The 12019-nt window shown below is 35.0% G+C and overlaps 1 protein-coding gene across 2 annotated transcripts in view; it reads left to right on the forward strand.

Moving 5' to 3' along the window:
• Positions 1 to 12019, forward strand: part of LOC126976243 (lysophosphatidylserine lipase ABHD12-like) — a 36518-nt gene that overhangs the window by 8436 nt on the left and 16063 nt on the right. For both annotated transcript variants that reach the window (XM_050824476.1, XM_050824483.1), the window contains exons 3-5: positions 817 to 930; positions 6563 to 6703; positions 10745 to 10837. In XM_050824476.1, coding sequence (XP_050680433.1) covers positions 817 to 930; positions 6563 to 6703; positions 10745 to 10837 — 348 coding nt within the window. The remainder of the gene's footprint in view (positions 1 to 816; positions 931 to 6562; positions 6704 to 10744; positions 10838 to 12019) is intronic.

Raw genomic sequence — 12019 nt, forward strand, 5'->3', positions numbered from 1 at the left:
AATTTAATGTATATTGCATTGTTAAGGAAATACGCCAAAAAAATAAAATGCTCGACCTTTGGAATATAACAAAAAGCAAGGTCATAACCAAAAGTCAAGTATTAATATTAGAATAATGTAGACTTATTTTAATGATATAAATGTAATTAACATCGATGTTAATAAAAAATAACGCATAAAAAGTGTGTACACTTTACTTATTGTTTGCACAAAATGGTGGCCATTCGAGGGCTTCACAGCCCCAACGGACATCAGTCCTTCGAGCTATAAGTATATGCGCCGTGCCCACTGCCACTTCAGTTTCGCAATCATTTGGGCTATGTCGGTGACTTTGGGTTCTCCTACGGATCTCCTCATTTCTGATTCGATCTCGCACCTTTTAATTTTAAACATTTAATTTTTTTAAACTGTCAGAATGATGATGCTAGCTGTCTCTGTCAATTCACTACAACCTCGCAGGAATAGCTAACCTTATACCCTTGGCTTATTATTAGTTATAAGTAGCATATATGTTTTTTTGTCTGTTAGAATAGTATTACCTCAGTAAGTGAGTGTTGTAATTCTTTTTGAGATAAATAAAAGTTCCTGAAACCTAATTGGACGTAGTTCCTAGAAAACGTTCCAAGCCACACACTACACTTATAAGGAATTCGTGTTTAAAGTCTTATTAATATTAGTGTATTCCATACATGTGAGTTCGGCTACTAAGTCATTATGTCCAGTTTTGTGTTCTTAACTCAATTTCGACATACTTGTGGTTTGGAACGTTTTTCTGGTATTACGTCCAATTATAAACGAAATTATTATATGTTCCAGTGCAATGGCCTCTCAATATAGATTACGAGGACCCGTCGCAGAGCGGTATTCAGGGCGGTAGAAATATCTCCATCGAGTACAACTCGAGAGTGGACAACTGCCGCGTTAAGATCGGTGAGTATGGAAAATTCTATTTTAGGTTTGCTAGTTTTCACATGTGGCGCAACCCGTCGCCTCTATCATCGCCTTATAAAAATAGATGCAAGCGATTCTCAGACTTACCAAATATATCGTACTGCAATTATTGTATTCAAGATGGCGGATTTGTGGATGGAACAGAATAATATAAAAATCTCGATACAGAAGTAGTTGTAGATCGTAGAAGGGCGAAAATTTTAAGTTGTATGTCTGTTACAATGTTGAATCGTGAAATGAAGGTGAATATAAAAATAAAAAAAAATCGAAAATATTTAGGGGTGGTTTACCCTTATAATTTAGGGGTATGAAAAATAGACGATTCTCAGACCTACCCGATGTGCACACAAAATTTCATACAAATCGTTTCAGCCGTTTCGGAGGAGTTAAGAAGATAAGATGTTAAGTCTTGTTTGCCCAGTAATTTCACTAGCTACAGCGCCCTTCAGACCGAAACACAACAATGCACATTACTGCTTCACTGCAGAGAAAGGCTCTGTTGTGGTACCCACAATCTAGCCGGCATCCTGTGCAAAGGAGGCTCCCACTGTTAAAATTGTCGTAAAATAGTACGAATAAAATAGTCTGTGTCAACAAACTATTTAATCAATATTATAATGAATAGCCGCTTGGTAATTACGGCTAATGTACAAGGTTAATAAAATTATCTTAATCGTTGTTACGGCCGCATATCGCGAAGGTTACGAAAGATAAAATTATAATATTCACGCGTAAACCGATGTGGCCTGGTTTTTGAAGTGATAACTTATTTAGCGGTGTTGAAAACTTGGGATGGGTATTAAATATTAAACTCGCGTCAGGATACGAGGCCTGATCGTAAATTCGTAAGGCAGTCGTTGAAAATATGGATGGACATATGACTTGAAGGCCTACCATTAATTTTTAACTAGCGTATCAATTCCGATGCAGTTCAGTTTAGGTAACTAAACTTAATCGCTAAGATTCGTACCATGAAGTGCACATAACTGAATGGAGTTTGAATTGCTTATGGAAGAATGAACAAAAGAAATTTGTCTGTGGTCCGCGGTTGTGGTACAGTTGTTGCATATTATTATGTCTGTCTCTCTTCTTCGAGCCATATACTTTGCGTTTCGAAACCTAAAATAATATGATTTTAAATGCGGTTTTTTCGTAGAAATTAGTACAAAAACATTTTAATATTGCGCTTTATAGCGTCAAAACTTAATTATTAATAGTAATATATATTGTATATTGACGGACGGACGTTCAGCTGACGGTAATTGATACGCCCTACCCATTACAATGTAGTGCCGCTCAGGATTCTTGAAAAACCCAAAAATTCTGAGTGGCACTACAATTGCGCTCGTCACCTTGAGACATAAGATGTTAAGTCTCATTTGCCGAGTACTTTCACTAGCTACGGCGCCCTTCATAAGTAGATAATAAAGAGTATAATGATGCATGGTTCTTGTCTGGTTCTGCGCAGGCCATCTAAAATTGTATTATTATACATAAAGTAGGCTAAGTTTTAATATGATTTAAAAGATGAACTGGCAGTTTTTTATTACTTCTTCTCCCGATATCATAACTCCATTACGAACTGATGTAGCTTCCTGACGCTTACCAAGTGTTAATGTCACTGCCTAACGTAAAAAAATATATTTCTTTTCCATTCTATAATTATGTATATACTAGCCGTTTCCGCCCGCTTCGCTGGGCGATATTTAAAAGGACATAAATTACAAATAAAAAATAAGTTGCCATAAACCATCAAGGATAAATTTCGCATCGAATGGTGGTAGTTTCATGTCGATACGATCAGTGGTTTATGTGTGAAAGAGCCTCAAACAAAGATCATTTCCATTATATGTATATAAAGAAGATAGATTAAAAAATAATAAGATATATATATATATATATATATATATGTATATGTATTGCCATATAAAGTAATAAAAATATTTTTGGCGTGTAAAAAGTAGATGCAACCGATATTCAGACCTACCAAATTGATCGTGCTACAATTATTGTAAGTATTGATCCATTGCCATCTTGCAACCCTAAAGCGGATTTGTGGATGGAACAGAATAATATGAAAATCGCGATACAAAAATAGGGGTTGATCGTAGAGGGTTGCAAATTAAGGGTTGTATGTGTTTTTAATTCTGTATCATAAAAAAATAATAACAAAAAATTACGCCCAATAAAATAAATTTATGGGTTAACCCTCAACATTATGGTGGATGAAAAATAGATAGTAGCTGATTCTCAGACCTACTGAACATGCATATAAAATTTGGTAAAAATCAGTAAAGCCGTTTCGGAGGAGTAAGGTAACTAACATTGTGACACGAGAATTTTTGTTATCTATAACTCGAGAACGGCTGGACCGATTTGGCAAATTTAGGTCTTGAATTATTTGTGGAAGTCCAGAGAAGGTTTAAAAAATAAATATGAAATGCTGCTAAATTAAATAAAAACAACAAATTTGTTTTTCCTTTGATATGTCCATACATAATTTCTATGAGAGAATTTATTGACGCACGGTTTGACATTTCTACTGTGAAACAATTTCATTACGACAGCAGGGTGCATATTTTACGAAGTAATTTTTGATGTTATGATATATTATATACAGAACAACGTCTCTCGGGTCAGCTAGTAAGATATATAGATACGAGTTGACTTTTCTAGAACGTATCTGATATCCGAGATAAATAAGGTGTTCTGCTCCCCTAAAGGCCCCCAAATAATTTTTTTTTAAATTAGTGAGTACATGACATTGAACTAAATCAACTATAAAAATATTACAATGAAACTTAATTACTTGTTACTGCTTCTTTCTGTTGGTGCGTGTGAATGCGTGTTTGTTGTATATAATTATGCTAGCTGTCCCAGCAAACGTTGTATTGCCATATTAAGTAATTAAAAATAAAATTCAATAAGTAATTAAAATTTTTTGGGGTATAAGCCTACCAAATATATCGTACTACAATAATTATTGTTGTATTCGATTGCCATCTTGCAACTCTATAGCGGTGTTGTGGATGGAACAGAATAATATAAAAATCGCGATGCAAAAATAGTTGTAGATCGTGGAATGGCGACAATTTGGGGTCACCCTTATCATTTAGGGGTATGAAAAATAGATGTTGGCCGATTCTCAGATATACCCGATATGCACACAAAATTGCATATAGATCGGTTGCGCATTTCGGCGGAGTTTGGTAACAAACACCGGGACACGAGAATTTTATATATAGGAATATCATACATGCTAAATATCACAAAATTGTCCGTCAGTCCGACCTTTAATAGTCTAAATTAAACCCGTTACTCTGAATATGGCTCTATAATGCGTAAGTCTCTTTTGGAAGACCAATCTTTCAACCATTCGAGATACGTCAGTTCACTGCAAGAGAACGTTCGAAAAAATTGTTACGAGCTCCATAGCATTGCAAAATTTAGTAGATCTACACAAATTTAGACAAATTATTAGTTAGTGTAGTTCAGATTCCCTAAAATCTAAAAATAAAAAAATGAACCAAAAAACAACTGACTTCAAAAATACTATTCCAAAACAAAAGATACATTATGCACTAAAAATAATGATAATAATTTCGTATTTTATACAATCTAATTAATTAATCTAATTCTAGTTACGATTATTGTTATTTTTGGAGTCGGTGTCAGCCAAGGTAGGTAGGTATCGCACACGCGACGTGAGGAGGCTACAGCGGGGCCGCGGCGGAAGGACTCGATTCCAAAAATAACAATAATTGTTAGTAGAATGAGATTAATTAATTATTCTAATATATAAAATTCTCGTGTCATGGTGTTAAACATTGAACTCCTCCGACACGGCTTGACCGATTCTCATGAAATTTTGAGTGCATATGCGGTAGGTTTGAGAATCGAACATCTATTTTTCATCGCCCTAAATTTTTACACGAATTTTTTTTTAATTTTTTGATTATGAGTCAGCATTAAAAAATACATACAACTTCAAATTTCACCCATCTACGATCAACAGTTACTTTTGTATCGCGATTTTAATATCGGCAATACAACGTTTGCTGGATCAGCTAGTATTGTATAAAAATACGCAATTATTATCATTCTTTTTAGTGCATATTATATCTATTGTTTTGGAATAGTGTTTGGAAGTCGGTTGTTTTTTTGTTAAATTTTTATTTTACATTACTATTTTTTTTTGTTTTAGCGACAATATAATAATAATGAAACACTTTTTACATAAATTATCTTGCCCCAAAGTAGGCATTTATAGTTTGTGTTATGGGTTGCAAGACAACGATATATTTAATACCATATACTTTCTTAAACATACATTAATACATATAAACATCCATGACTCGGAAACAAACATCTATATTCATCATATAAATGCTTGCACCTACCGGGATACGAACCCGGGACCTCTAGCTTAGTAGGTAGTATCGCTAACCACTCGGCTATACAGGTCGTCAATATATCGAGCGGCTGATAATTACGGCTGTAACTATAGTAAGTAAGATCTTTATTTGCTTTAACTATTGGGGTTTACCTGTGAGAAATAACGGTCGGAGAGTTGAGTTTCATTAATAGTACCTATTCCCGTTTATTATTCTTTGGTTACGGATTACTAAAAGGACAAATAAAAAAAAAATCCTTTTTTTATGTGCGTTAAGGAAAAAATATACGAGTGAGTTATTTCGACACCCTGATGTTAGCTGATCAACTAGCGGCGATTCCCAATATACTATCTACAGATAGAGATAAATTACTACCTTTTAATGTCAGTAATTAGCTGTCAATAATCTGAGCTGTCCCAATATACCCGATAAGTCATTCTTATCGCCTTATATTGGGACGCGTGATTTGCAATTTCCATACAAACTTCTATCGCTGGTAAGCTATGACAGACAGCGAGTACGGATAAGGTGAGTTACCGTCGATAAGTTTATTGGGACAGAAAAGTCAACGATAGTTACGATTTTTATCTCAAGTAAGAGATAGACTGAATATTGGGAACGGCCGTAGACCATTATCATCTTCAGCTATCAAGCCTCTTGTAACTCATATGTCTACTCAACCAATGGACGGGAACATTATACATAAATTATTTCAAATTAAAATATAATATTAATAAAAAATATGATATTTAAATGGATGTTATTTAACAAAAATATTGCGGTATATTCAAATTCTAATATTTTTATTCAAAATCACTTATTGAACGTCAAAAAGTCCACCCATTTAAAATAGACTGCCTCAGACCTGAGAAGATCGGGCGTAAGAAACTCAGCGGGTTTTTTTCTATGAAAATATATCCATATTTTCATTATAATGTAATATCGTACAGTAAACAGCCCGAGGGTGTCGATTCATTCCCCGTCTGTGGTATCATTAAGAAAATCGTTTATGCTATAGTAACCTATAGTATAGTAAAATTTTCATTGGTTTTTTTTTAATACCTTCTTTATTTCAATATTATTCTTTCCACAAACGTGAAATAGCACGAGGAATAAATTTTTGTTTTATAACGCCAAAGAAGTATAACTTCTGGCGTATAACACACTTTTTATTTATTGTTTTGATTAAACTAGGATATTTAACGTCTATCTTTCAGGTGTATGGCATATACTCCCGAAGAGCTCCTACGAGAAGCTGAAGGGAAGCTTCGGCGGGAACGTGGATAAAGATGACTTGAGCAGACAGTTGGACGAGGAGCTCGCTAATTCCAAGCTGCCCGTCATGTTCTACTGCCACGGTTCGTTTTATGTTGTACAAACTACTTTTTCTATGACAATTAGGAAGGAGACGAGCTGGACGTTCAGCTGATGGTAATTGATACAGCCTGCCTTACTGAAGCTCAGGCTGATTGAAAAACCCGTAAATTCTGAGCGGTACCACAACTGCGCTCGTCATCACCTTGAGACATAATTTGGTAAGACTTATTTGCCCAATAAGTTCACTAGCTACGGCGCCCTTCAGACCGAAACACAATAATGTTTACACACTGCCTACTGCTTCACGGTAGAAATACACGTCACTACAAACAAGCATCACTGCGATATTATTAAAAATAAATAAACAACGATTTATTTTGTCAATATTGTAGATTGACGTAAATGTGTTGTGTTATAATGCTAATAATTATTATTATAATGATGAAAAATCAATGAAAGAATCTGGGTTAAGTAAATCTATATATATAAAAATGAATTGCTGTTCGTTAGTCTCGCTAAAACTCGAGAACGGCTTGAACAATTTGGCAAATTTAGTTCTTGAATTATTTGTGGAAGTCCAGAGAACGTTTAAAAGGTGAATAAATAGGAAAATACTGCTAAATTAAATAAAAACAACAAATTTGTTTTTCCTTTGATGTGTCCATACATAATTTCTATGAAAGAATTTATTGACGCACGGTTTGACAGTTCTGCTGTGAAACAATTTGATTACGACAGCAGGGTGCATATTTTTTTTGATGTTATGATAATATATTACTGACAAAATTATATAAAAACATTATTTAATTTATTATATACAGAACAACGTCTGTCGGGTCAACTAGTAAAGAATAAATTTTCCTGGTAGAAATGTTAAAGCGACTCAGAAAAACAGAGACTACAGAACTATTAATAACAAAAGGCTAAACGTAACAATTAAAACTTTAAAAACAAAGCAGTGATAACACGAAACCTAACGGTAATGAAACTGCAAACCGTACTACGGCAACTAGACGAGTGCGTCAAGGGGGTGAAAGGGGAAACGGGAGGGGTCTTCACGTTCCAGCGAGGTCCACAGATAAGTGGTGAGAGATTGACAAGCGGCTGCTTGTCTGTCTCGAGTTGTCCGTAGGTATGATTTCGTACCTATAATATTGCCGTTCTGATGTGCAAGCTATCTCCAAAAAACGCCACGCGTGTAAAAACCGGCAAAATGTTTATACCGTGATTGACACAGTATACCTACTACTCCTAAGGATAAATTGCAGTCTCGTGCCAGAGTTTGGCGAGTCAACATCTCCTGAGGATGCCACGTGTAGAGGCGGAACACGTGTCGAATTGTTTAAAGACGAGTATTGGCGGAATTAATACTAAATAAGGCTCTATTTGGATAGATATGGATTTTCGTAAAGTAACGCCTTCGATAAATACACGAGCTGTTACCTGCGACTTTGTCAGCATTTATCAATGTGGTTATAATTGGTGTTTCACTGCTGCCTCATGCATATTTATTTATTTATTAAGTACATTACACATATTATTATCATTACAAACTAGTTTTTTACATACAGGGTAACGTGTCTGATATGTGCAACAATTACAGTGTAGATAACTTTGCCAAAACACTTAAAAATTACAAAATGACATTAACTTTACAATAACTATTAACAATAATATAAATTAAATACTCCCAAATCATTAGCTTAAAACTATGTAAAGAGGTCATGAAACACCTCCAACTTAATGCGACCATTTATTATTTTTTGTATGATTTTTTATGAAAATAAGAGACGAGACGAGCAGGACGTTCAGCTGATGGTAATTGATATGCCGTGCACATTACAATGCAGTACCGCTCAGGATTCTAAACAAGCCCACAAAAATTGTGAGCGGCACTACAATTGCGCTCGTCACCTTGAGACATAAGATGTTAAGTCTCATTTGCCATGTAATTTAACTAGCTACGACGATCGAAACAGTAAAGTTTACACATTACTGCTTCACTGCAGAAATAGGCGCCGTTGTGGTACCCCTAATCTAGCCGCCATCCTATGCAAACGAGCCTTCCAATGGTGAAATTATTAAATTCATTATTAATTAATTATTAAATTGTACTCCACAAGAACGCGCTTGACCGGGGACTGTAAGCCTATATTACACGATCAAACTTTAGATAACTTAGCTTTCGGATATTATAAAACAATCCAGAAAAACCACGAAAAAATATTTTCATGTTTGGGGATTAATATATAGCCTTTTTTTTATGAAAATAAGGGACGAGACGAGCAGGACGTTCAGTTGATGGGAATTGATGCGCCTTGCCCATTACAATGCAGTGCCGCTCAGGATTCTTGAAAAACCCCAAAAATTCTGATCGGCACTACAACTGCCCAGTAATTTCCGGCGCCCTTCAGACCGAAACAGTAAAGTTTACACATTACTACTTCACTGCAGAAATACCCATAATCTAGCCGGCATCCTGTGCAAAGGAGCCTCCCAATGGTATATTAGTATATGGTAGCCTATTACACTCACAAATAATGTGCCTTTCTATTGGTAACAGAATTTTCAAAATCAGTTCAGTAGATCCAGAGATTACTCTCTACAACCTCACAAAATTTACCTCTTTATTACGTTAGTATAAATTTGTAAGGAACGTGTCTGAACGCGTTCTGTGTTATTTTAAAGTTACTCCAAGTTTCAAATGACTTTTCTCTGTCATGTAATTCTGTAGTGACAAGGGTAAGATAATGACAAAAAAAATCCCGTTAATTGTATTGTCAATGATGACTACCAAGATATATACTATACAAGTCGTCTAATAATAATGGTTTACTGTTAATCATAGCTCTATTTGATCCCACGATACAGTCTCCAGTGTGGCGATTAACGGCCGTTTGCAATAAACTATCTACAGATAGAGATAAATTACTACCTTCTACTGTCAGTTATTAGCTGTCAATAATCTGAAGCTGTCCCAATATACCCGATATGTCATTCTTATCGCCTTATATTGGGACGCGTGATTTGCAATTTCCATACAAACTTCTATCGCTGGTAAGCTATGACAGACAGCGAGTACGGATAAGGTGAGTTACCGTCGATAAGTTTATTGGGACAGAAAAGTCAACGATAGTTACGATTTTTATCTCAAGTAAGAGATAGACTGAATATTGGGAACGGCCATTTATGATAATCACAATGTAGTCATTATATATAAGTTTGTAAAATATTTTATCTACACCCATGCTTTAAACCCTCTATTAAACATTCTGAAAAAGTTAGCTTATTACCAACATTAAAACACCTAATGTCGTAATAACCATTACATCATCAAAACGAGTGTTGTAATGTTGTACTGAATTTCATAACAACACTCCCTGTTTTTTTTCAATCCCTTCATGCACAAAGAGTTTCAACAAACAGCCACATTGCTCGCTGCGTGGTATCTGAATGAATTTCAAAAAAAGAACATTTTCGTTTACGTGCGTTCCTCACTACCAGAACATGGCGCGCCGTAAAAAAAAGTAGATTATTCGAAACCCCGCCATTTTTCTTGAAAAACTGAGTGATTCAAGTTTTGACAGCACACCGCCGGATATTTTAAACGCTGCAAAATAACATAACAATCAAGTGAATTTTAATAATTGCTCTATACAAAATGTAAATTACTACGAAAATTAATAATTCTTTCATTAATACTTAGTTTATTTGTATATAATCAGTAAGGGATAATATTAGGTTACTATTAGGGCTGGCTGTTTTAATGTTAGCAGTAAGCTAACTGTTTCAGAGTCTTTTAGAGGATTCATATTCGGGGTGTAGATAAAGTCTTGTATGCAACTGTTGATAATTAGGTATTAAAACACTCATGTGATACTATTATCACCCTGCAAACCCACATTCGTGTTTTAATACCCCTTATTACACAACAGTTGCATAAATAACTATTAACAATGTAATTTAATGACAATGTATTTGTAAGAAAATCGATTTAAATAAATTATTCTTCGTTTGTTAATAACACAGACCGTGTTAATGTTTTCTGTTGTAGATGATAATTGTAATTTTACATTTTCCAGGTAATTCGAATTCCCGCGCGGCGTCTCACAGAATAGAATTGTATAAATTCTTTCAGCAGATGGACTTTCATACAATAGCTTTTGATTACAGAGGTAAGTTTATAATACCTTCATTTATACGTCTAGATACTGCGACAGCTGTGAAATCGTCGAAACAAAAATTGTGAATGACTGTTAACCTCTATTTGACGCAGCACTGAGCAATACACGCACACTAACACAAAGCGCAATACAAATTGCGAGTGTTGGACGTAGCTTGTCACGCACACGTAATAATAAGTAATAAACCTAGCCTATTTCAAGCTCTATCTAGAGTCTAGATTTTAGACGTTTAAATTATCTGAGGTATTTATGTATTCCTCGTAGGTAATTAAGCACTTTGTCTCTCGGTTAGTGAGATTCCACTACTCGAGTGTTGTGAGGCCAACGTCTTCGTCTCGTGCCTACAGACTGCTCCTTTTTTGTAATCGCTAACTACTAGCTACTAGTTGAAAGTAATCTAAGACATTTGACTGAGTTCACAAAGACCGTCTCTTGTCTTTTAGAAACCGGTTAAATATTAAGACAAAATAATGACTAATAAAATTTAATCTTTTTTTTTTTTAATAAAAATAAGGCACGAGACGAGCAGCACGTTCAGCTGATGGTAATTGGTACGGTCTGCACATTACAATACAGTGCCGCTCAGGATTCTTGAAAAACCCAAAAATTCTGAGCGGCACTACAATTGCGCTCGTCCTTGAGACATAAGATGTTAAGTCTCATTTGCCCAGTAATTTCACTAGTTACGGCGTCTTTCAGTACGAAACACAGTAATGCTTTCACATTACGACGACGACCAGTATAGCCGAGTGGTTAGCGATCCTACCTACAAATCTAGAGGTCCCGGGTTCGAATCCCGGTAGGTGCAAGCATTTATATGATGAATGTGGATGTTTGTTTCCGAGTCATGGATGTTTAAATGTATTTATGTATGCTTATATGTATGTTTATATGAATTTATGTATGTTTAAGTAAGTATATTGTATTAAATATATCATTGTCTTGCAACCCATAACACAGGCTATATATGCTTAACTTGGGGCAATATAATTTGTGTAAAAAGTGTGTCAATATTATCATTATATTATTACACAAAGGAGCCTCCCACTGATCACATGGTTATTACAATTTGGTTCTATTTTATTCCAACTACATAGTTTTGACATTTAGCACATTTACCTGTCTGTCTGTTCGGTTCGCGATAAACTCATAAAGTACTGCACCGATTTTCAT

This window comes from Leptidea sinapis, chromosome 2 (assembly GCF_905404315.1).
Source record: "Leptidea sinapis chromosome 2, ilLepSina1.1, whole genome shotgun sequence".
Lineage (NCBI taxonomy): Eukaryota > Metazoa > Arthropoda > Insecta > Lepidoptera > Pieridae > Leptidea > Leptidea sinapis.